General features: G+C 42.2%; 1 protein-coding gene across 6 annotated transcripts in view; it reads left to right on the top strand.

The window, feature by feature from the left end:
- Positions 1-25,862, top strand: part of DGKI (diacylglycerol kinase iota) — a 479,960-nt gene that overhangs the window by 177,443 nt on the left and 276,655 nt on the right. For all 6 annotated transcript variants that reach the window (XM_034965048.3, XM_034965050.3, XM_034965049.4 and 3 more), the window contains 2 exons: positions 21,676-21,750; positions 23,437-23,493. In XM_034965048.3, coding sequence (XP_034820939.1) covers positions 21,676-21,750; positions 23,437-23,493 — 132 coding nt within the window. The remainder of the gene's footprint in view (positions 1-21,675; positions 21,751-23,436; positions 23,494-25,862) is intronic.

Here is a 25,862-nt window from a genome sequence, read left to right as displayed (position 1 = left end):
GGAAGTGGCCACAGTGGGGGCTTTACTGGTGGGTGAAGGTGGAAAGAGAGGGAAACACCTGTGCTGGGAATGGGTGTAGGCTAACAAATAATCCAGACTAAGTTCTGGAGGATACAATTCTAGAAATAATATAAACAATCAACAGTCAGGTCAATTGGAGTTAACTTTTGTTGTTTAAAATTTGCTTTGTGTCCCTATTTAGAACAATCTATTTAGAGGGTTAAAATTCTCTTTATGTTGTGAGGTAAGTGTGGTTGCCAGGTGGTGCATTGTGGAGATATCAAAACCATAGTGTTGAGAAATTGAACTTAAAGTTTGTGTGTAGTTTTAAATGATTGGTCCAAACAGACAGTAATGGGAAGCTTAGGATAGTAAAGAAGAAAGAAAAGATGTATTCCTTCTTATTTGGGGAAATTAGCACCAGAATTTATAGAATGCTTTTTTCTTTTTTAAAAAAATATTTGTTTATTATGTGAAAGAAATATTTGCAGCAAGATGTAGGGCCTTGAAATTGCAAATGAATATGTGTTTGTTAATAACTAATATGGAATAAATCGAGTTTCCATCAAAGCTTATAGAAGGATATGTATAGCCCCCAACGATTTTAACCAGGCTGCCTAAAAGCACAAAGTCCCAGAACCAAGACCTTTTTTGTTGCTTTAGCTGTTTTAACTCCTTGTTTATAAATTTCATTTGGAGAGTTTTGAGAGTTCTGGGGAGAACAGGGCCTGTTTAAGTGAAGTTGGGAATCAATGTCAGGGAAAGACCCGGATGAACAGGCTCTGGATTGGAAGTCGGGAAACCTGGAGCTGAATCTCAGTGTTACTGCTCAGTGTGTGACATTGAGAACTCATGATCTTTGGGCCTTGGCTACCTTCTAAAACAGAGAGTAGGATTAAATTCTTTTTTATTAATTTATTTTTGTTTCTAGACCTGTAATTAATCATTTGCTTCTCTTGTAATTTTGTTGTAAATTTAATTGACTTAAATATCAGGATTTCAACTTTATGCATATGTATTTTTAATTAAAGTATAATTGCATGGAATTGGATTGAATTAACGAAATCCATGAGAAGCTCAGCTGTTTGGACTAAAATGCTGTAAATAATGAATTAACATTAGTGTCTTGGTTAATTGCGTAAACACTGGTCCTGGGATGTAAGATAATATAAAATGGAAAAAATGAAAGCCAGTATTACTTACATATATACTTTTGAACAATTTCTACTGATGGACTATGATTTTATACAGAGTCATCCCTTATTTCCAAATTGCTCCCTTTAATCCCTTTCTGTTACTTTTTAGGGGATGGCTACCTCTCTTGACAAACATATGAACAGATACATATATCCTCTTTAAACTTTGTATCAGTAAATAGCATTGCTATCCACTGAATGATTATTACTTGTTCACTAATACCTTTAGGCCAGGAAAAGCAACAAAGAGAATAAAGGAAATTTTAGGTAGAAGTAGGAAGAAACAGAGTTGAGAACGTTCCCAGTTTCCTTCTGAAGCTTCCTCATAATTTCATACCAGGTACTTGGCCCTATTAACTCATATTACAAAACGTCTGAAAGATGAAGAATTCTCCTCCAAAAAAATGTTGATTAAATGAAGGAATAAATCAGTGAGGAAGCTGAAGACTTAACTGCTATAAGTTTCTTGAAGCTCAGTTTCTTTACCTATAAAGTGGGGGAAACACTGTTTTGAGGGTTTGGTGAGATGATACATAGAAAGGGCTTACTTGGCTCAGCAACTGACCTAATGAATTAAAGGCAAAAAAAGAAAAAACCCAGGAAGGACAAGGACAGGAAATTTACAAAAGAACTACCAATTGCCAATAGATATCTGAAGAATACAAAGTCATCCCAATTAAAACAACTCAGGAGTCAACTTCATGTGCCTATTAAATTAGCAAAGATTTATAAAATGGTAAGAGTTGCTGCTGGTTGGTTTAGGCTGAAATGGGCAGGCTCATCATCAGCTGCCAGGAGTGTAAGTAGATACACTGTCCTTCACAAAATTGGCAGTGTGTACTGAAAGCACTGAAAATCCTCTCAGTCTCTCTCCCCACCTCACACTGTGAGGCGCATGTCATCTCTGGGCATCCCATTTTGAGAGAGACATTGGCAAGCAGCAGAGGACCCAGAGTGGGGTGCCCAAGTTGGTTTAGGGGATGGAAGCTTGTTGTAAAGAAATGTTAGATTACATGGGCTACAGCTGAGTATTAGGAGCGAAGGCAGAGAGATGTCTTCCAGTATTTGAAGAGTTAATCTGAAGAAAAGAGAAGTGACTTGCTATCTGTTGTTAGAAATGGAAAAGTCATAGAGGTAGAATCCACCGACTCTAACTTTATAACAATAAACAAACATTACCTGGGAAACCTAACAATGCACACTCCTGTTTCCCTCTTTGCTCCAAATGCTGATTCAGTATGCTTGGAGTTGGACTTGGGAGTCTCCAATTTTTTTTTTTTTTTTTTTTTTTTGGATGTAGTCTTGCTTGGCTGCCCAGGCTGGAGTGCAGTGGTGTGATCTCGGCTCACTGCAACCTCCGCCTCCCGGGTTCAAGAAATTCTCCTGCCTCAGCCTCCTGAGTAGCTCGGGTTACAGGTGCAAGTCACCACACCCAGCTGATTTTTGTATTTTTAGTAGAGACGGGGTTTCACCAGGTTGACCAGGCTGGTCTCAAACTCCTGACCTCGGGGGATCCACCCGCCTCGGCCTCCCAAATTGCTGGGATTACAGGCGTGAGCTACCACACCTGGCTGGGAGTCTGTGATTTTAACAAGCACCTCAAATAATTCTGATGCAGATGGGTCGCAAACCTAACTTTGAGAGATACCGTGTGATAACAAAGAACTTTGTCAGCCTGAGCTTCCCAGCAAGCGAACAAGGTGCCTGGAGAGATTGACTGGTGGGATGTGTGTTTGTGGATAACGTGGTTGGCCATGTTTCAAGGATGCTGTAGTTGGGGACTCTCAGCTGCTTTGGGCAAGAGGTCACAGAGATCTCCAGGCGAGTCTTTAGTTTAAATGCTCTGTTTGCAGTTTTCTTAGAACAACAGTCTTTTTTGGGAAAAAAGTATGCATAAGCAGATCATGTATTTATATTCTAATTTCTTTTAATGAACCACCTTTGAAGAAAACCTACCTGTTGGGGCTGGGACTAAATTACCATAACCAGGTACTACCTGCAGGCTCCTAAACAAAGTACAGGCAGAGTGCTCAGGGGAGGAGTGAATCCATCATCTACCATGTGCCTTTCACTCCTTCCCTATTTTAGCAAAGCAAATGTCACAAGTAGAAGTTAAGAGAAGGAAGAAGTCAGTGTGGGTTGAAGCAGACAGAGGCAGCTTCATGGAAATGGGGTTCGAGCTCAGTTTTGAAAGATGGGTAAGATTTACATAAGTGATTTTGAAGAAGGAGAACATTTAGGGCAGGGAAGAGGAACATGAGCAAACTCAGAGGTGGGGCAAGCTCTGTACAAACGAGGTGGCAATCATGAGCCGTGCATGAGCATGTGTCAGAGAAAAATGGAAGTAAGAATGGAGTTAGGTTTTTTGAAACAAAACTTGGAGTGCATATTGTAAATACTGGTGGGCTTAGGAAGCATGACTGTATAATACATTGTCTAAACCAAGACACTTTTGAGGGTGAAAGTGGCTGCTGTTAATAGTGATGCCGTAACATTAGGGATAAACCAGAACTGCATCACCCTAGCTTATGGGACATTAGGGCATCTATGTAAAACTAAAACTGTCCTGCAAAGCCAGGACCTCCTGCTGCCATGTGGATTGATATTTGGGGACTGATATTGGAGGGTACTGAAAGCCAGGCAGTGACTTCCAAAACCCTAAAACAGCTGTAGGAGAGTTTGTTCCCAAGCTTCAGGGCTAAACCTAAACCACGTGACCTTTCCTGTTCTACAGCTCTCTGGTGGCAACATTTAATACTGTAGAATACCTGTGAGCAGATACGTAATGGAATTAAATTTGTTCCCAAATTGGCAACAGTTCCCAAATTAGCAACTGTTTCTTTTTCTGGTCTAGATAAAATAAAAGGATGCAAAAGTAATGAAATTGAAGTAGAAAGATCACTGTTTCCCAACCTGATTATGGGCACCGGAAACCTGAAATAAAATTCCAGCCAGAATCACTGTCGTTTGGTGACATTTATTTTTATGTACATTTATTCATTTATTCATTCATTTATTCTGTCAGTGTTTGTGAACTGGGTTGAGTACCCAGTGCCTCACCGTTTAGCGGGCACAGCCAGATAGAAACTGTTCTCATGCTCTGGGGCTAGGCTATACAAACATGTTTAGCCAAATATTTGTACCTAAAGGAGCTCACCCCTCCAGTAGTAATCCCTGGAGTCCATACCATCGTGCACCTACTCAGACTTGAAAGAAACTTGCCTACATTGATATGCAAATTATACACCCACCGTGGTCACACAGACCTGAATAGGCACAGATGGGTAGCATGGGTGGTCAGAAGGAAATAGACTTTGTGTGGACTGACCTGGGTTTGAAAACCTGCTGTTCCATTTATGTACTGAGTAAAGTTGGGACATATCACTTTGCCTTTTTTTGCCTCAGTTTCCCGATTTAAAGTATTGCTACTGAGATAGACCACAGCGATTCTTATTTCTGGATGAGCATTATAGTCAATTATGCCATTTTACCTTTTAATCTTACCTTTAAAGTGTTGGTTCCCATTCTGGATGTACCACATCAGGATCTCTAGGGAGTGGGACTCAGCCTGGTGTCAAAAACAAACAACCAGATCTACAGATGATTCTCTTCACTGTCAGGGTAGAGAGACAGTGATCCACTTCAGAAACAGAGTGTCAGGACCAAAAACCGTGGCCTGGTTCTCACACCTGGTGTGTAGTGGCTGTGATGGGCTAAATAGTGTACTCCAAAAGATACGTTGAAGTCCTGATGCCTCAGGACTTCAGTACCTCAGAATGTAACTTGATTTGCACATAGGGTTGTTGCAGATGTAATTAATTAGGATGAGTTCATACTGGAGTAGAGTGGGCCCTAATCCAGCGTGACATGTGCCCTTATAAGAGAAGACACACGCTGGGCGCGGTGGTTCATGCCTGTAATCCCAGCACTTTGGGAAGCCGAGGCAGGTGGATCACCTGAGGTCGGGAGTTCAAGACCAGCCTGACTAACATGGAGAAACCGCATCTCTACTAAAAATACAAAATTAGCTGGGGTAGTGACGCATGCCTGTAATCCCGGCGGCATTACAGGAGGCTGAGGCAGGAGAATCGCTTGAACCCAGGAGGCGGAGGTTGCGGTAAGCCGAGGTCGCGCCATTGCACTCCAGCCTGGGCAAAAAGAGCGAAACTCCGTCTCCAAAAAAAAAAAAAAAAAAAAAAAAAAGACACACAGAGATACACACATAGAGAAGAAGGCCATGTGGTGATGGGGGCAAGAATTAGAGTGAGGCAGCTGCAAGCCGAGGCCCTCCGAGGATCGTGGCTCTCCTCAGAAGCTAAGAGACAGGCATGAAATTCATTCTCCCTCCAAGCCTTCAAAAGGGTGTTCAACCTTGTTGAAACCTTGATTTCGGACTTCTAGCCTCTAGGAGTGTGAGAGAATACATTTCTGTTGTTTTAAGCTACCCAGTTTGGGTTCCCCACAGAACACCCATTGCCATTGAGTGGGATCTTAGTATTCAGTGGAAAAGTATTTGAGAAATGCTCACACAATGTTTGCAGTTTTCCTAGGACTCATACTCATCATCTCTGATCCATAACAGCAACCTTTTGGGGTGGTCATATCGGGCTGTTCACTTCTACCTAAAGATAAAGAAGAGTCAGAGAGGCTTACTCACTATCCAGAGCTTTATGGCTTCTTTGCTTTCTTAGGGCAGTGCTGGGAACCTAATATAGTAGCCATTCTATAAGTCGAGTTACCTTATCTAGCCATGCAGATACCACAGTTACATAGGCTCACGGACACGTATGCACACAGGTGCGTCTACAGCAGGCTTGAGTGTTTAGGTGGAGTGGTATGTGGTTGAGGTGTAAGTGAGCAGACAGGCAGGTTGGTGTCAGAAGCTGGGAGCTGCAGGGAACAGAGTAGGTAGATGGTGAGGTGTAAGTGAGCAGACAGGCAGGTTGGTGTCAGAAGCTGGGAGCTGCAGGGAACAGAGTAGGTAGATGGTGAGGTGAGTGAGCGTGTAGGTTGTGTAAGAGGAAAAATGGAACTGTCAGACTTCAGGATGCTGTTACCAGACATATCTTCTCTATTTTTAAATGTGCGCATGCTACCCTCTTTGTGGACCAGCTAATGGGTACTGCTTTGCTTTTGTTATTGTTTTGTTCTTGTATTTTGCTTTAGTCTTTTCCTTGTAGATAATGTTTGGTGAAAATGGCTTAACCCCACCTGTGACACCCGGCCTTAATTCTAAGGTTTCTTCTAACGTTGCTTGCAATTTGCCAAATACAGTTTTATTGAGAAAGTGAATGAATTGTGTTAGAGAGGCCATGTGATATGAGAGTTGGAGGATTGGAGGGCAAGAGCTTCACAGATCCAGAGACAAAAATATCTAGATAAAAATGCAAGTTCTGCTCTGCCTTTCTTAGCCTCAGTTTCCTCTGTAAAATAGTGGTGATTAAATCTACCTCTCAGAATCAGTAGAGGGATAAAATCAGTTAACAAATGTTTGTATTCATTTTCCTCCTCTTCTGTACCTACTATGGTTCAATGTCATGGAGCTGAACAAGCTAATTAGCAGATTTGGTTGGACTTTGGCTTAACAAGGCCTTATATTTGGGATGATTCCAACACTAAGACTCTTATGGCTTCACCTGTCATTTTGCTGCTGTGTGTAGCATCCATATTCTTACCAAGTCATGACTGGGGACAACTGAGTGGGACAAATCAAAGTAACCCATTCTGTGATCTCATCTCACAAGCTGTGTCTTCTTATTGGTGAATCAGAAGCCTCATCATTGTCTGTAATGGGGTATCACAATATTTGCACACAGGAATGCTGGTCATGTCCTTAGATTCTTGGAAGAAACTTTCAAGAAGAGTACAAGGGTCATAACTCTCTGCCCTACTTGAAGGAAACTTTCAGCTTTCTGCTGTTTAAAAATGAAAATGACTTTGAGCCCAGTTACACCTTGTCTGTTTCATCTCAGGAAGAATGAGCACCAGGCAGCAGCTTGTGAAAATGCTGGTTCCCATGCATCTGTGTGTGTGGGTGAGAAGATGAGGCAATCAGAGCCCGACATGCATTACTGGGGACTTTCTGGCCATCTGCGTATTCAGGTCTAGCTGGTGTGTAACATGGAGCACCAGTGTTGGACTTAGAATGCACCAAGATCTGCCTGCATGTTTCTCCTGCTCTGTCAGCCTCAAATGCCAGTTGTCTGGCACAGCAGTCTCATGATCTGCACCCCAGATGGCAGTTTGGCTGAGCTGGGTGCAGGCTGTCAGAGGGAACCACGTGTGTGGCAATAAAGCCCAGGAGGCAAAGCCAGCTCTCTGAGTTGTTTGGGTGCCAGCCATTCTCTGCCAGGGGCCTTTTTCACCATTAGGATATTGAGGATCTAATGAATCAAGATGACTCATGGAAAGTGTAGCCATCAACAAAAATAAGAAAAGAATTTTCACAGACACACTGTCTGCTACTGAGTTCCTAGTCAGTGGATATGAGAGAGGGAGAGAGTGGGGTGCTCTCAGCGGCGGAAGTAATGTCACCCTTTAGGTGTCTGGCCTGATAGCTCAGCATTTCCATGAGATCGTTCACATGCACACTTAGAACAGTGTCTGGCACATGGTAGACCCTCAGGACATGTTAGCCATTGTTACTATGACAACTGTCATGGGGATCGTTATAATTTGGTACCAAGTGCTGTCTGTATATTAAAGGAGAATCTAGTGCTGATACTGCTCACTTCATGTGATGGGGATAGTGATAGTATATGTAGGCTATGAAGCCAAGGGATCTTTAGGATTCTGTCACTTCTAGGTGACCCTGGATCAATAGTACCATTGTCTATTTGCACAGCCCATTTTCTTTTTACCCAAAATTGTGTTCTGGAGAACACTAAACTCAAAACAATATACGGCATTATACATTAAAAAGAGCTCATGACCATAAATTTTGAAAACACTGAATGACTTTAATATGCAAATAGGTCCTGTGAAGCTCAACGAAGCATATAAGGTATGCAGGATTTCCTACTTTTTTTTGAGTGGATGGGAGGATTGTGGAACCTATAATTTCCCCACAGAACACCCACTGCCATTTTGTAGGATCTTAGGAGTCAGTGGAAAAGTATTTGAGAAATGCTCACACAATGCTTTGCAGTTTTCCTAGGACTCATACTCGTCTCTGATCCATAACAACAACCTTTTGAAGTAGTCACATTGGGTTGGGTTGTTCACTTCTACCTAAAGATAAAGGAAAAAAGAGTCACAGAGGCTTACTCACTCTCTAGAGCTTTATGACGTTTTTCTATCTTTGTGCAGTTCTTTTGCCTTTATACTAAACTTTCATTAAGCCAAAATGCATGTGTCTTATTTTATTCTTAGAGTTTGAACCTCTGAGAATAATTGTCATCTTTTCTGTCATGACAATTTTAGATTGAGGCTGCATTTGCGTGTTTGTGTAAGGGTGTGTGTTTCTGTGAAGCAGTTCTGTTGTTATTGGATATTGTATGGTCCTGTTACCTAGTAATAAAAATAATTTGCATCTGATTTAGCATAAGGCTTACATGTTACCTAGGCAATGCCCAGGTGTACAGAAATGGTTTCTCTTCTTGCAATGTTTTCCAGGGGCAGGGACCCACAGTACTGGGGTTTAACCAGTATTCCTGTTGCTTAGAGGCACTCGATCTTGATGGAAGCATTATTTGCATTATCGGTTACTCCAAAACCACTACTGGCCCCCAAAGTTGGTATTGTCTCTGTTTGTTAGGAGCTTGTTGTTGTTGTTCCCTGCCACATTGACGAGGTGGATACATATTCAGAAGGTGATGCTTTAAAAACACGAGGAAATGGAAAATCCTGCATTGATGCCTTCATTTAAGGGGGTGCAGGTAATGTGTTGATGAAGCGTGTGAGCTTTGGAATCAGATGACCTGGTTTTGAATCCTGATTTCCAGGCTTTGAGTTGTGTGACACTGGTCCTTGTTTTAACCTCGTTAAGCCTAAGTTTTACATCTGGAAAATGGGATTATACTGCTTCTTGTGGTTGTTGTGAAAATTAAATGAGTTAATGCATATATAACAGCAGGCTGGCAAATCATAGGCACTCAATAAATATTGACCACTATAATCATTCCTCCTTGAATGAAAGTGGTTCCAAGAAACAGAGCCAAAAGAGACAACTCAGAGTACTAGGTTTGGAGAGTCTTAGCATCATCTGCTACCTCTGTTTCCTCGAGGAAAGTTAAGGACTGAGCTTGTGAGGTGAAACAACTAGCCCAGCTGACAGTCAGGCTGTCCCTCCCCTGTTGCTCCTTCACCATTCTGTCAACCTTTTATAGCACACACCACTTACTAGCTATCATACTTTTAAAAATTGCTCGCTTATTTATCTGTCTCCAACACTACAGCATAAGCTCCATTTAGCTCAGGAACTCTGCCCTTGTTGTCCTCTCGTGTATTCCCCACACTGAGGATAAGTGATTGCACTGAATAGTTACCCTGTGTTACTTAACATTGAATGAATGAATGAGTTCAATGAGGTGCTTGTTGAGAGAGAGACACATACACACACAGACACCTGTCACCAGATCAACCCTGCCATTTAAGTATTGTTATATTTATAATCCAGGACGTCTGAATTCCTGCCTCCTTTTTAAGGCTCTTTAGAGGGAGATTTAACACATGCAGGTAGCTGACTTGTGTAAGGTTTTATGCCCTGTTTAGCCAGTGCCATGCCTTTTGCAGTGCATTTTATTTCATTCTCGTGGAGAACAGAGACTGCACAGGGGGTCATGTGTGGTTGTCATTAGTCAGTTCCCCTAGGGATCTCATGAGAACAGATCATATGAAGCAATCACGTTAAATATCATATTTCTTATCTATCCTCATCAGTCTTGGTCCCCCAGGCTACCACTAGCAAAGAAAAGAGGAAAACAGTAAGCTGTAACACATAGAGATGGCTTTGGGTTAGAAAGACTTCCACTCTTAGCTAGACTTTCTTGGGCAAGTTGCACAGTCTCATAGGGTCTCAGTTCCCTTAGCTGGGTAAGTCGTACCTACTTGGCATGGCAGAAGTGAGCTCTGTTTACAGTGTGGGTAATGTGTATATTACACAGCTAGCCTCCTGGCAAATCTCTGTGGGTATGATGTCCTCATTAAAAAATGAAATGGGCGGGTGTGTATGTGTCAGTGAAAACATTACCAACTGGAGGTACGGTGTTGAGTAAACAATGACTGAGATGTCTGTGGGTCTTCCTGGACTAGATTGGCTGGAAGACTGCCTTAATTATGTCACCAAATAGCTTGGAATGTGAAAAATGGCAGTGAAAGGATAACTAACTTACCACGGCTTGATATCGCTTCTTAACTAGAAATACACTATTCCATATCAAAGCAAATATCTCTAAATTTTTGGTTAGAAATATTAAGCTGTGAACTTTAAGAAAGTAATTCTATTTCCACAAAGTAAACTGATAATGGAAACATGTCAGGATTCATAATACAAGTAAGATGGTGTTTATGGTACTGTCACACCAGCAAGGACTGAAAAAGGCAAAGTGTTTGGGATTTCCTAGTTTATACTAAGGCTCAAATCTCTGCTGTACCCGTGATATGCTACCTCAGAACTAGAGAAAGCCACCAAGACATAGAAACACCATTTTCTATTAACTTGTTTTGTTATGACTTCTGTAATATGTCTAGCCCATCTTCACTCAAGTCTGTCTGCTTGAAATTTGTGAATGCACATGGGTGTGTGTGTGTGTAGGGCTCTAATGGTATGAATTTCTACTTATTAGTGTCTGTGTACCTGTAATTATATTTATATCCATATTTGCGTGCATATCAATCCTTCAATTACTCTACTATAAGACACCTGGCAACTTTGACCTGCTGGCACAAATAATAACCTTGAAGAGCGTGTAAAAATATGACAAGGAACAGCCACAAAACCACCTGTAAAGAGCCAAAATCAGGAAGATTGCATCTGATGAGTTGAAACTAGTGACCGGCCGTGGTTGTATACTGACTTCTAAGCTGAGAAGCATAGAAAAACAAATGGGGAAAAAGAAATAAGAGAAAAGAGAAGCAGGCAAATTTTAAAGAAGCAGAAACAAGAAACAAGGGCAACAAAGTACAGAGAACTTCAATAATAAGAATGATGAAATATGAAGTGTCCTTGGGTAAAATGAGAGCCAGGGTGGGAAATAGAATTATGGATTTTTAAGGATTTCTTCAAGTTCATTAGGCTGGAACCCTTTTTAATGTATCATGAGCATGAGGGAAGAGGCAGAAGGAATACCTGAGCTGCCCGGTAATCTAGATGGAGGGGCACAGTGAGTATCATTCCCCATGACTCTCCGCCTGGCAACTCTGAGGGCATCAGTTTGTTAGTATCATTTGATTAGACTTGTGCAAACCCATTCAAACTTATCAGGCCCTTCGCCATGCTTGTTATAAAGACTGGCTGCAATATTTGTTTTATATCTCAATAACTGTGCCTGAATTGTAAGAAGATTTCCAAAAGATGGTGGCAGTACGCGATAGTCACCCAAATGAATTCCAAGGTGTAGACTTCTCCTAAGATTCACGTCATAGCTTTCTGTTTTTTTGTTTGTTTGTGTGTTTGTTTTAGAGACAGAATTCTGCCATGTCACCCAGGTTGGAATGCGGCGATGTGATCCTGGCTCACTGCAGCCTCAAACTCCTGGGCTCAAGTGATCCTACTGCCTCAGTCTCCTGAGTATCAGGGACCACAGGCTTGCTGTAGCTTTCTGTTGAAGCCTATCAGAGGAACTTTGTGCCTATCACTTTCTTCTCATTAAAAAGAAGTATTAAATCCACTAACATAAGTCACATGTAACCATTTAAGAGTGTGATTTGGTACAAATTTTAGTTTAAGGGTAAATTGTTGAGATACAGACATGTACCTTTTTCCTCCCTTAAAAAGAATCCTGTACTGTTCTGACTGTAGTTTTTACCAAACTTAATCCAGTGCTCAAAACATGATGGATGTATCATTCTTTGTAACCAGTCATGAACGTTAGCTTTGAATTAACACAATCCTAGCAATTTGGTTCTTACCAAATTGTTTCTCCTGTGAGCCCCGATTGGCCGCTTCTCAGGAAGAGGAAAGGTTTTTTGTGTGTCTTTCTAGTTCTTATATTCAGCTCACAGTCTTTTTTTACCCTTGGCTTTCTGCTGTAAGATTTCGGTTTTCTTTCTCTACAGATGAAAAATATAAAATACACTGGCTATCTGAATAGACAACTTTTTATTTCAGGTTCAAACAACAACACACAGACACTGCTCTTCTTTCTCCCTGTAGGTCTCTCGGGAGGTCATGGAATTGAGCCTGCCTAGGTGGGGTTCAGCCTAGTATCTAGAATCTACCTGCACATCTGAGGTTACTCAGGGGAGGTGCTAGGAACATCAACATAAACACTTCATATGCAGAATGCTTCTGATAATGTGTTTCTCAGAACAGAACAAAACACGCTGTTCGAAGAGCATCAAGTGAGTTTTCCTGCGGTACTTGAGAGGCAATTCCAACCATAACACAGCATGAGACTGTCAGGTGTGCTGTCAGCCCAGCATACACATGAACAGCAAAGCTGACCAAGGGGTAGGATTGAAGCCCTCCTGAGCTGCTGATGATTCTACTGAACTACTTAAGGACAAAGTATGAGGAATTCACGCTGACCTTAGTGGAGGCCGGTGTGGGGCTGGGAAGAGGGCTGTGTGCTCTCAGTCACTCTTGTGCCTCTGCCTTTCCTTTTTGTTCCATTCTTGTCACTCCAGTTCAGGCCCCCATCACCTCATACGGGAAATTATCACTGTGACCTTTGAATTTCTTATTCTCTTTCAGGAAAAAAAGCCAGTGTCTTAACCACGATCTGCAACACAGCATAATCTGGCCTGCTGTTATCATCTGACCTCATGTCTACTCCCCCACACTGGCCCCCGGCCGCTCCTTAGCATCCTGACATCCTCATGCCTCTGAGCTTTGCACTGGCTGTGCCCTTTGCCTAGAATGTTTTTCCCTCAGATATCCACGTGGTGAACTCTCTCACTTCCTTTGGGTGTTTGTCAAAATATTCAGTGAAACCTTCCCTGGTCCACCTGTCTACAACTTCAATTTTCTGCTACTCTTGATGTTTCTTATCTCCCTTTCTCTCTTTAATTTTCTTTTTAGTACTTATTTCTGTCAATATATTATATACTAATCTCTCTTGTTTGTTGTCTGTCTCTCACAGGAGAGTATAATTTCTATGAGATCAAAACAATTTTTCAGGGCTGGGCACGGTGTCTGATGCCTGTAATCCCTGGTTCTGTCTGTTTTCTCTCCACTCCTGCAACTGTTCCCAAATAAATATTCCAAGGTTTAACTAACCTGTAGACACAGGTGGCATCACATGAGCCGCAGTAATACAGATGCAACTGTTTTTAACTCTACGCAGTCTATGTAAGACCTCAGTCTTCTGCAAAATAGCCCTTCTATCAGATAGTCCTGTGGGTCCCCAGAAGATATCTGATTTGTGCTCACAAAAATATTATAGTTGTTCAGCTATAATTGTCATGCAGCCTCTATGCTTTCTTTTTCTTTTTCCTTTCCTTTTTTTTTCTTTCTTTCTTTCTTTCTTTTTTTTTTTTTGAGATGGAATCTTGCTCTGTCACCCAGCCTGGAGTGCAGAGGCACAGTCTCAGTTCACTGCAACCTCCACCTCCCAGGTTCAAGTGATTCTCATGCCTCAGCCTCCTGGGTAGCTGGGATTACAGGCGCCCGCCACCATGCCCAGGTAATTTTTTGTATTTTTAGTAGAGACAGGCTTTTGACACGTTGGCCAGGCTGGTCTTGAACTCCCAGCCTCATGTAATCTTCCTGCCTCGGCCTCCCAAAGTTCTGGGATTACAGGCGTGAGTCACTGCACCCAGCTGCACTATTTTTTCCCTATTGTGGGCAGAGGGCTTCCATTCCTCAAACAGTCTGAGGGCACCTCATTACTGTTGCTTTTGGGATTGCTTATTACGAGAATGTCTATGTCCCGGTGGGGGTTTTGTCTCCTAATGTTTCCTAAGCCACCAATTCTCCAGACCGGGGCTGATTGAGGGGTTAAGTGGGGAGGGAGCCCTATATCAGAAGCCCTTTCTCCTTTCTTCCCTCCCCCTTTCCTTTCAGAATAACTGTGTCAGGCAGTGTTCTTGGTTCTCAGTGCTGGAATATAGCAGCATGGAAACACACAGAGAAATCTCCACCTCTCTGTAACTCTGTAATTTTGAACCCCATGGCTTCTGGGGAGTAGTTCTGTTTCCCCTTCTCATGCAGCTCCTCATAGACAGCTCCTCTGGCTTCTTAACACAGCCAGTGTACCTACTTCCCAGGTTTGAGGGCATCCTACTCTACCTGCCAGCAACCCCCAGACACACCGTTCAAACCTCCACACTCAACCACCAGCCCTGAGCCCAGTGACTCCTGTACACAGACACCCAGGAGCCCAGGAATTGTCCCGCAGTGGACACGCCAAAGCAGGTCTCCATGCCTTTTCAGAGGCATCGGTGCCTACTACATAAAGAGACTTCAGATCTTTTTCCTGCTGGAATGCCTTTGATTTTTTTGAATATACATATTTTAAGCCCAAATTAAAGAATTTGCTTTCTCTGCTATGCCCTTTTTACTGGTTCAGCCTCAGATTTTGCCCTCCTCTAGATGACAGCTTTTCTTGTCTTGGCTGTTGTTGAGCATGTAGCCATGTGTGGCTCTCTCCTGTGAATGGCCTTTTCTACCAAGTTCCTCTTGTCTCCTGAAGTAGCTTGCCAGCTCTTGCAAGGACAGAAGCTTCCTCCTGTTTATATCCTGTACAGCACTCACATAGTCTTATACACATAGTGATGGTTAAAATAATTGGTGGACTAAATTTCCATAAATATATTCTGGAAAAGTCAGCAGTAACAGATTGTTTCAGCCATATGGAATCTTCTCTTATGTAGGATAACTCAAACCATCATGATTCCAGATACCTGGCATCTACAGATTCAGGAGTATTGGTGTATATCTGAGCATTGCATGAGTATTTTGGTGTATCCTTTGTAAGAGTCTCCAACCCAACTTCTAGTTGTTCCTACTGCTTTTCTTCCAGATATTCTGAGATACTTTTGGCATCATCCCTTATCAAGGGTGTTGATTGTTGGGGGCTATCTCAGAAGGTTTCAGCCTTTACCAAGTCCTTGTCTGTCCACAGATCACATTGCACAAACACATGGAGTCTTTACAAATGAAGGCCTGCCCTCCAACATGGGCCAACACTACTCAGGGTCTGGGCTGGGACCTTTTAACATGGAGTGAGGTCTCTCTGCAATTGAACCTCTAAGGAGAGGTCTGAGTTTCCACTCGGGTCACAGACTCCTCCGGACATGTGGCATCTTTGCTCCTTGGTCTGGAATCATGAGATCCTGTTGTCATAGACAGAATGAGTGATATACTGAGGATAAAAGGAGTGTGCTGGGCTGGGCGCGGTGGCTCACGCCTGTAATCCCAGCACTTTGGGAGGCCAAGGCAGGTGGATCACGAGATCAGGAGATCGAGACCATCCTGGCTAACACAGTGAAACCCCATCTCTACTAAAAATACAAAAAATTAATTAGCCAGGCGTGGTGACGGGCACCTGTAGTCCCAGCTACTTGGGAGGCTGAGGCAGGAGAATGGCGTGAACCCGGGAGGCAGAGCTTGCAGTGAGCCGAGATCCCGCCACTGCACTCCAACCCCGGGCGACAAAGTAAGACTCCGTCTCGAAAAAAAAAAAAAAAAAGGAGTGTGCTGGAACTTCAGCCGGCCACCCTCCTGGCTTGTCCAAAATGTTCTATATTCTTTTGAAGAAAAAGAGAAGCCTGCGTGAGTGATGGTGGAGGTCAGGCTTTGGCCCTGAAATCATATTAATGGAACTTTCAGATAATGTCATTCTTCATTTTTCCTAATGCCAATTTATAGATTGCATCCCAGACTCCCCAGAGAAGTAGAACTTGCCAAATATGCTTGTCATTTCTTCTAATTAGGTTTTTAAATAAATCAAAGAACTCTTGTTTTCATTTACCTTGGATTATACAGCAACAATGTTGTTGTGTATGTTGCCAGAGAGACAATGCCTACTGAGAAGACACCAGATTCCTGACATTCTAAGAGCTTAGGAAGGTTCCTGCCCTCCACTTTCCTAAGCATTCCATTAGCCCTGCCATTGAAGAGGAGGAGAGCACAGTCCTGCCAGGGCTGCATGGCGCCTCCTTCCTACCCATCTCCAAGATGCTGCTGTGGACTGGGCTTTGTGGTCTAAAAGGGAAGGAGAAGGGGGAGGAGGAGAGCACTCTCCTGGCCTCTCTTGCAGTTTCCCTGCAGTTTCTCTCGGTTTCTAGTCCTCAGGGTGAATCTTCCCATCTAGGAGGCTAAGGGGTAGAGAAACCATGGGGGAGAAAGCTGGGAGGCAGCTGGGGGTAGGCCTGGCCCAGCAACCTCCTCTGTCCTTCTTCTTGGCTTCTCACCATGTGGCCCCCCTCTGGCCCTTTCCCCAGCATGCCCCATCTGCCCGCTTATGCGCTCACAGTATTGTTGGTTTCTGCCTGAAGCCCCTTTCCTGGCTGTCATCCCTTTGCTCACTGTGGCCTCATAGCTGGTGATTCCTTGCATTAGGTCTGGGAATTCTGGAGTGAGGTGCCATGAGCTCAGACTTTGCCCTGGTGTTTTTGGTCCTGCAGCAGCCTCTGGCCTCTGAGCTCTTCTGAGATGGGGAGACTAAGAACCGGTTGCCATGCTGGCTCTTTTCCTACTGCCTTCCCCATGTCCCATCTCTGGTGATTCCACCTATCGAGGTGGGCAAGCTCAGTGGGAGCTCTTAGGACCGCAGTAGAAGCTATGTAGTCAGCAGGCAGTGCAGTTGGCCCCACTCCAGGAAGAAATAAAGTTTGCCGTGTGCCTTATTCAGAAGGGGACAGCCAGCCTTGTTGTACCTGCTTCCTGGGTGTCAAACCTCTGACAATTGGGAATGACAGATATTTAATTTTACTTACCTTGGGCAGCAAAAAGGCCCCAATCCTTTTATAGATCATAGGCCTGTGAAAGTAGGTAACCCCAGGCCCTGAAGGACCCACCCCTCTTCTCCTTTCCTCCCCTCTCCTCTCCCTTCTCTCCTACCCTTTCCCGTCTTTTCCCCTTCCCTCTTTTTCATCTTTATTTTTCATCATCTTTCCCTTCCTTCCTTTCCTCTTTTTCTCTATCAAACTCTCTCAACTCCCACCAGATATTCATTGTTACTTAGCAGAAATCACATATCTTGCTCAAAGGAAGAAAAAAAATAGCTTTCTTGGTACATATAGATCAGGGACTTAGGCAAGGGAGGTAGTTGGGTGGGATAGGATTCAATATTAATCTCTTTATTAGGGACAATTGTATACTCTCTACCACTGCCTGCCACTGATGCCTCTGTCCTCCTCAATCCCCATTCCCTGCTCCAGTGGTCTAAAGCTGTGACAGTTTTTCTCCCTTGCCTGCTATGAGCTGAAGATTGGTGGAGAGCTGTCACTGCTTTCAATGCCAGCAGTGCCTGCAGCATGGGAAATATGTAGGATGTGTTTTCTCTTATAACCACTGTATGGCTGCTGGTGAGATCATGCCCACCATCCTAAAACGTAGCATATATATTATTGTGTTGTTATTAAAGTAAATGTTGGTCATGTTTTTATTAGAACAGTGTAATATAATGGACTGTGATCTATACTGTATTCCATATTGTCTTAGTTTAAATGGATATGTTCCCCCCTCTGCCCACCCCGTACCACACACCTACAAATAAGTTTCTTTTGAATACCAACACCAGCAAAATCAGGAAACCCTTAGTAAGGGTGCTTAGATGCTGTTTGATATTTAAGGCAGTAAGCTCAACTGGCCTTTACATTCATTGATGAGAGCAAATTATTGTTTTTTAAATAATTTTAATTTTTAAACATGTTTCATGTTCTAGGCAATATTTGTTTAAATTGTGTTTTTGTGCTAGGTTCTATAACAACTATGTCCCAATGTAAGGAATAAGAGGTAACCTACTGAATGCTTCTTTTTTGAGATGGAGTCTCGCTCTGTCGCCCAGGCTGGAGTGCAGTGGCGTGATCTCGGCTCACTGCAAGCTCTGCCTCCCAGGTTCACGCCGTTCTCCTGTCTCAGCCTCCTGAGTAGCTGGGACTACAGGTGCCCGCCACCATGCCTGGCTAATTTTTTTGTATTTTTAGTAGAGACGAGCTTTCACTGTGTTAGTCAGGATGGTCTCGATCTCCTGACCTTGTGATCCGCCCGCCTCAGCCTCCCAAAGTGCTGGGATTACAGGCATGAGCCACTGCTCCCGGCCCCTACTGAATGCTTTTAAGTGACTTTTCTTGGTTTAATTTATCACCTTTCATAGAGAAGTAAGCACTGGCTCATATAAGTTATTTGGGAAAAAGTGAATATTTGTAGTATTTAGAATGTCCAGATTCCTGCATCTTACCTTTGTATATAGCTGGGAACTTAAAAATGAAAAATTGCAACCTAACTAAGCACAAAATTCTATGTGTTTTGGGCAATTTCTGTCCGGAAGCTTATTATCCAACTACTTCAAATAACTTTAACCAGTTGAAATGTAGTCATACGCCGTGAAGTCAGTGATTAAAATTTCAGATTTGCTAAAACAGTTTCCCTCAATTAAGGAACTAAAAATCTATTTACTTTTCTACTATGGCAAAAGACCTGGGACCTTTATTCAGAATTTATTTACTTAATTTTACATATGATTGTAAACTGTAATTATCTGATTTCTCAAATTAAAAGCTGTTGAGAAGCTGCCATTTAGGAAATTGAGAGCAACAAAAGACAGCAACACTGACTCAAAAGGAGCTCTACCCAAACAGAAGGACAGGAAAGAGAAAAATGACTGTTCTTTGTACAGTGCATCATGTTGTAGTCTTTATGAAGAAAAATTTAGAATATGGTTTATATATTCTGCCTCAAAAGGCACATAAGTTCATAATATATTTTAAGAGGATCTTTTAAAAATCAATATAGTTCAGTTAAAATCAGTTTTAGAACTTACAGCACTCGACTCCATATATTATCATCTGCGGAACGTTGCACTTCAGTTTTTCCATATGAATGATGTTAGTGCATTTACATGACGTTCCAGAAGGCTGAGAGATAGCATATCTTAATGCACCAGTTCTCAAATTCTTCTAGCCCAGATCCCTTGTGCAAAAGATGTTTTGACTCAGAATCCTGATTTGTAAAACAAAGGAGGAGGCATTGCATTTCATTGAATGCATGAGGCTTCCTGAGTTTTCTCCGCATCTTCCTTCCATCTTCAGTGACTTTCATAACAGACTAAGAAATCCCTGGAACTCCATAGAACTTAATGCAGAGCGTAGTGTCAAGCACGAAGCTAGACTAGGACAGGAGTTATTGGCAAGGAGGGAGGCTTTTCAGGCATCCTTAAATCACAGCCTGTAAGTGGTTTCCTACCTGTGGTAATATTGCATTGCTTATCCGCAATGTAATTTACTAGGAGTTTCATGGGAAATGAAGAGACTAAAATCAACTCCAGTTTCCTTTGTGTCGCTATAACTCTGATTAGCAATGTGACTCAAATGCCCCATGCATTTTCCACAGGTGGTGCCAAAGCAGTGATTCGCACCAGGATATCCATAGGAAACAGAAGGAAAACCATGATTTGCTTATGGGTGCTCTACCCTGTAGAGCAAAATAGAATTTTTTGATTGTTCTTTTGATTGCTACTGCTGTGTTACTACGATTACTACTGTATGTTTTCTTGTTGTTCCTCCCCCTCCTTCTTTTTCTCCTCTTCTTTTCTTTTTTAGTAGTAGAACAAGACACTGTTCAGTAGTGTAGCTAGATGCTTTGGTTTCTTTTATCATTGTTATGTGCAAAAGCAATTGTCAAACGTATTTCATGTGCTACACCATGTTCTTCCCTCAGGAAGAGGAAATCCGAGAGTGATAAAAGCATCTGCAAGCAGAATAAAGGAATCTCAGTCAGTGGATTTCTTCTACAAGTTTCATGGCAGCGGTACTGCAGTGTTTTAGGTTCTTTGTTGGTGGCTGATAATGTGTAAATACCCCATGTTGAATGAATGCAGCTGTCCAAGACCTATGAGGCTGCATTTTCTTTCCTAATCCTACCCCTCCAAAGTGGTGGTTTGCAGCTCTTCACATCTCTGGCCGCAGCAATGCTTTATTTCTTCTCACCTACCTGACAAAATTGACTCAAAAATTATACCTCAGCAGGGGAAACCACTCCTCGGAAGGGGAAGGTTGCCAGCAATCTCTAAGAGGACAGGAACTCAGGACCTTTCACACTTGGATGCTTTGATAGCCCATCTGACAGATAGGCTTAGTTATAGTACATTTCTTTCAGGCTCAAACACAGAAATTATTCATACAAATCCTCCTTCCAGTCTGTCCTTTATAGAGAGGGCTGAACTTTCCTATCTTAGATCCTGCATGACACTGGCAGTCATGAAATGTAGATTCTGCTCATTCATCTCTCTCCATGCAGTCCATTTTTTATCATTAGAGAAAAAGATAAACTTTAAAAAGTTTTATTTCATTATAATTTTAAACTAATACTGACTGTCAGAGAGGCCGAATTGTGTAATGCTTATAAGCATGAGCTCTGAAGCCAGACCACTTGGCCCTGCTGTGCCTTAATTCACTGACCTTGGGCAGTTTTCTCATCAGTGAAATGGAATTAAGAATAGGACCTGTTTCATAGGGTTGTGAGGGTTAAGTGAACTACCATTTGTGAAGTGCTTATAAGAACAGATAGCAAATACTATATTCCTATTAGCAGCGTTTCCTGCTTTTGTTGCTATTCTTATTATTGTTTCCTGGGCGTAAAAGCTGAACTTGCCTTCCTTTACTTCTGGAAGATTTGGGCAGAAACCGAAGTAACAGTCTAGACTCATGCCTGGGATAGAAGCCTAAAATGACTGGCCCCTGGAAATCTAGACTCTTTGGCAATAGGTAAAGAATGCCTGTTTTCAACTTAGATCTGAGTTTGGATGTTGGTCTTGCCCCTTAGCTACTTGAGTGATAATGTAGAAAATATTTTAAAATGGAAGAGAATAATGCCTATATTGTAAGGTTCTGAAACTTAGAAATGACAGAACAAAGAGCCAGTTCTTGTTATATGCTCAAAATATTGGAGCTATTATTATTATTATTTGAAGAGACAATCTAGCCCACCCTAAATCATGCAGATATGGAGCTACTTGGTGAGTGCAGAGACTGTTGATAAAGTTTGCCAGTTTATTCAATATTTAAGATGAAGTTTTAAATTTGCTTTGTAATAGAAATAATTACAATATTTGCTGTATTTATGTATTTTTATATATGCCCACTTTAATGCTAGGGAACTCTTCAGAACAGACTGTTAACATTTCTTTTTTGTCTTTTGAATTGAATATTGTAGAAATCAGCTCTCAGGAGGAAGTGTGCAGTCTGTAAAATCGTCGTCCACACCGCCTGCATTGAACAGCTAGAAAAGGTAAGAGCGCGCCCCCTGCTGCAGTTTTGTTACATTGCAAGTATTTGGTCTTTAGAGGCCCGGTGTAAATTTCCAGTTCCAACTTTTTGAAAACAATGCCCTTAAAAAAAAGCTGGAAGTCCAACATTATTACCAGATTACTAATGGAAAGACAATGTTTAAGGGTCGTTCACTCTCTTGTTTGCTGAAGTGTAATTTGATATCATTTTACGTTGACTCTTGGGAAAAGGAAGAACACAGTTAGATGGAAAAGCCTGGTGTGCACTGATTCTCTTATTATATCATCTCAGTTCAAGCATTACTATCCACCCATAGGCTGTTCCACAAGCCGTTTAAGAAGGAAGAAGTTCTATAAGCTGTTTATAATTGTTGTTCACATATATCTGACTTGTGTGGTTTACGTCTTCCTAAAGTGCCTGCAAGGGAGCGAGCCATGCTGGAAGCCGGCTCTCACTCTGCTGGGGCAGTGCTCCTCCTGTTGCTGCTCAAATGTGTGGGTGGGACTGGAAGTGACATCCCGGTGGTGGTGTGCCTCCAGAATCAGTGGATTCGGCAAAGTCCATTTATTTGTCATTTAGGGGATGGGAAAGGCTCCAATAGTGAGTTGCCTGCCATCCTCTTTCCTTTCACACTTCCCACTACATTTTAATGTGTGTGTTTCTCTGTGTATTATCTATGTTCTTGAGCTGTCATGGGTAAATGCATTGAAATATTTTAGTCCCCCATGACATTCATGTAGTTTCACTGACACGACCAGTTGATCCTAGCTGATATCTTGTGGCAATGACTACCAACATGTTATCTTAATATTTTCTTTTCTGCCCCAACTTCACTTACTCATGTCTGCCTTCATTCTTTTGCTCCTTTCACTTTATCGAGTAGCTAACCGAAATGTCAATGTGCCTACTAGGAGACCTCCACATCTAAAAGAAAAGCAGTGCTGAATCCTTTTATAAAGAATAACTCTGGGCTGGGTGTGGTGGCTCATGCCTGTAATCCCAGCACTTTGGGAGGCCAAGATGGGTGGATCACGAGGTCAGGAGATGGAGACCATCCTGGCTAACACGGTGAAACCCCGTCTCTACTAAAAATACAAAAAATTAGCCAGATGTGGTGGCACGCACCTGTAGTCCCAGCTACTCGGGAGGCTGAGGCAGGAGAATTGCTTGAATCCAGGAGGTGGAGATTGCAGTGAGCTGAGATCACACCACTGCACTCCAGACTGGGTGACAGAATGAGACTCCATCTCAAAAAAAAAAAAAAAAAAAAAAGAATAACTCTGTTGTCTTTGAATAATTGTCATAATACTAAAAAAACTCAAGTTTATATTTTCTACTTTTACAATCAGAAACCCAGCTGGGTAGTTTAAGCTGCCAGTATCTTTCCTCTGGCTCTTTCTTATCTCAGTTTCTCAAATTTATGGTGTAAGAACATTATCGTTTAAAGATACTTAAATTTCATTTGTGAGAATGAAGGAAAGGGGTTGGAGATATAGAATCACCTGGGATCTCTGTTGATTATCTAATGTGATGATTTCAAAAGACTAAGAAGAGTATTATTCCTTGTTCTTTGGAGGTTTCGCTTTTGAGTCTCAATATCTGTCACTGTTTTTTTTTTTTCCTCAGGTAATTCAGTCTAGTCTGATGCTTATCTCTAATATAATATACTTTTCTTTTTGAATGACAGATTAATTTCAGATGTAAACCAACATTTCGAGAAGGAGGCTCAAGGTCACCAAGAGAAGTGAGTATTTCAGAGCTTGATTTCAAGTATCACTTTTGATTTCTCATTGATTCAGTGGATTCATAGATATTCACCAGGGAATAAAAAATAAATTCTATCTCTTTCTGTTGCATGCCAATTTTTTGTTAACACATCAGTAAACACAATCAATAAAATCTTCAAGTCTTTCAACATGTGCACACTGGACTTTATTCTCATAAAATGTACTGGGGAGTTAAGGTCTTACCAAATGAACCAGAGACTAGAGGAAGGCGGTAGTGATAGAATTGAAGGGGTAAGAAAGAAATAGACTTTTATTATTTATTTATTTGGAGACAGAGTGTCGCTCTGTTGCCATGTGTTCTGGTTGATTTTAAGTGCATTTTTCAATTTGGAGTGGGTATAAGCCATTCATGGGGCAGCACAGTAACTGGTTATTCCTATGAGCCCTGGAGTCAGATGGTCTGCTTTCAAAACCAGCCTTGATGTGTGTGATCTTGGGCGTCTCACCTAAGCTCTCTAAATCTCAGTGTTTTCATTTGTTAAGTAAATAAATAAATACATCATAAGCTAGAACTATATTCAGTTCTCAGTCCCTGACCCTCCAGTCTGGTCGTGAAGATAAACAGGTAAAGAGGAAGTTAGAATGAAGAGTTGTTACTGATGTGTTACTGGGAAGCAGAGGTATGACAAGAGGAGACAGCACGTATTTGTTCACATTTTATTTAGCAGAGACAGCAAGCACAGTTCAGGCAAGAACCCTCCTGTGTTATTCTGGACAGTTTAGCTCCAGGCCCAAAATTGCACTCCCTAATCAGTGAAACAAAAGCCTGCAATGAACAGAACCTGTCCTCCTAGAATGTAGTTCAGCCTGCCCAGCAGTCACTCACTGCCTCCCAAACATTACCATCTTATACGGTATCCTCCTTAAGACAAAGTCTGGTAAAAATGATTTCTGATAAGCATACTTTCTCAGGGAGACAAGGTTCAGTTCCACTTACAGATTTACCCCTTGGAAACCTCCCCAGCTGGTCTACTCCTCAGATCAGCTCTGTGTAGTAACAAATAGGAAAGAGAGGAGAGGGGTCAGAGAAGGGGCTTCCTGGAAGAGGTGGCAATTAAGCTGAGACCTTAAGGAGCTAACTAAGTTAAGTGAGAGGAGGGTGGTTAGGAGGTGAGTGGCAAGAGCCTTCTGGATAGAAAGAAGAGCACACAAGTCCAAGTGACAGAGGGTGTACTGAATAAGACATATCTGAGATAGCAAGAGCTGGACCTTGAAGGTCCTTGTAAGCCATGCTGCAAGTTGAGTGTTTTATCATCAGGATAGTTGGGAGGTGAGCATTAAACTACTTTAAGCCAAATATTGTTCAGGCTGCAGCGTGGAGGAAATACCATGCAGTTCAAGAGTTGGAGGCATAGAGACAACTTTCAGAAGCCATGCTAGTAATCTAGGCAAGAAATAATGGTGACGTGAACTAAGAATAACGTTGGTAGATATGAGTTTGAAGGAAACAAAATTGACAGGATGTAGTAATTGATTGGATTTTGGACACAAGAGGAGCCCAGACTAAACCAAGCTACTGCTAAGTGCGCGCACGCGCGCGCACACACACACACAAACACACATACACACACACACAAACACACACACACACCTGAAAAACTGATTAGATGTTGGAAAATGAGTTGATTTGAGGATGGGCTGGGGAGGTAATGAGTTTAGTTGTAGAACTGTGAAGTGTGAGGTATCCCTGTTGTCCTCAACTGGAGATGCCCAATAGAAGGTTGAGTGGGTATATGAGTTTGGAGCTTATGAGGAAGACTGGGCTGGAGGTCAGGCATTGTGAGTCATCAGCCTATTTACACAGTAATGAAAGCTGTGGGAATAGATGAACGTGGAGAGTGGAAATAGGAGATATCTGAGAATCACAAACATTTAAAGAGAGTTGATGAAAAAAGACAACATGAATATGAATGCTATAATTGCTAGTGACAATGCAAAAGGATTGGGAGAACATGTGGAAAGAGAGTAGGTTGGGATGGAGGTTGTAGAAAGAGAAAAACATAGTTGTCCCCATCAGTTGTCTTCTCCCATTGTGTTTGTGCAGCATGGCAGCAATAGGAAGGTTGTGGGCCATGCGCAGGGTGAGGAAAGCAGGAGAAGAATGATAGGGCTGTGGTGCCTCAGTGCCACCCAGAGTGCAGACAGTGTGGGCCAGAAGGTAACTCAGTGGTGACTCAATTGAAGGAGGTGCTTTATTTAGGAAACTAGAAGGGGTTGTTTCAAGTTAAGATGGAGTTTATGACTTTCCAACCAGGGGATTCATATACCCACCTTTAGCTTCCTGCCCTCCAATATGTATCTCTCTCAATTGATAGGTCAATGTGGA

This window comes from Pan paniscus, chromosome 6 (assembly GCF_029289425.2).
Source record: "Pan paniscus chromosome 6, NHGRI_mPanPan1-v2.0_pri, whole genome shotgun sequence".
Taxonomy (NCBI): domain Eukaryota; kingdom Metazoa; phylum Chordata; class Mammalia; order Primates; family Hominidae; genus Pan; species Pan paniscus.
This window is presented reverse-complemented; position numbering and strand designations above follow the sequence as displayed.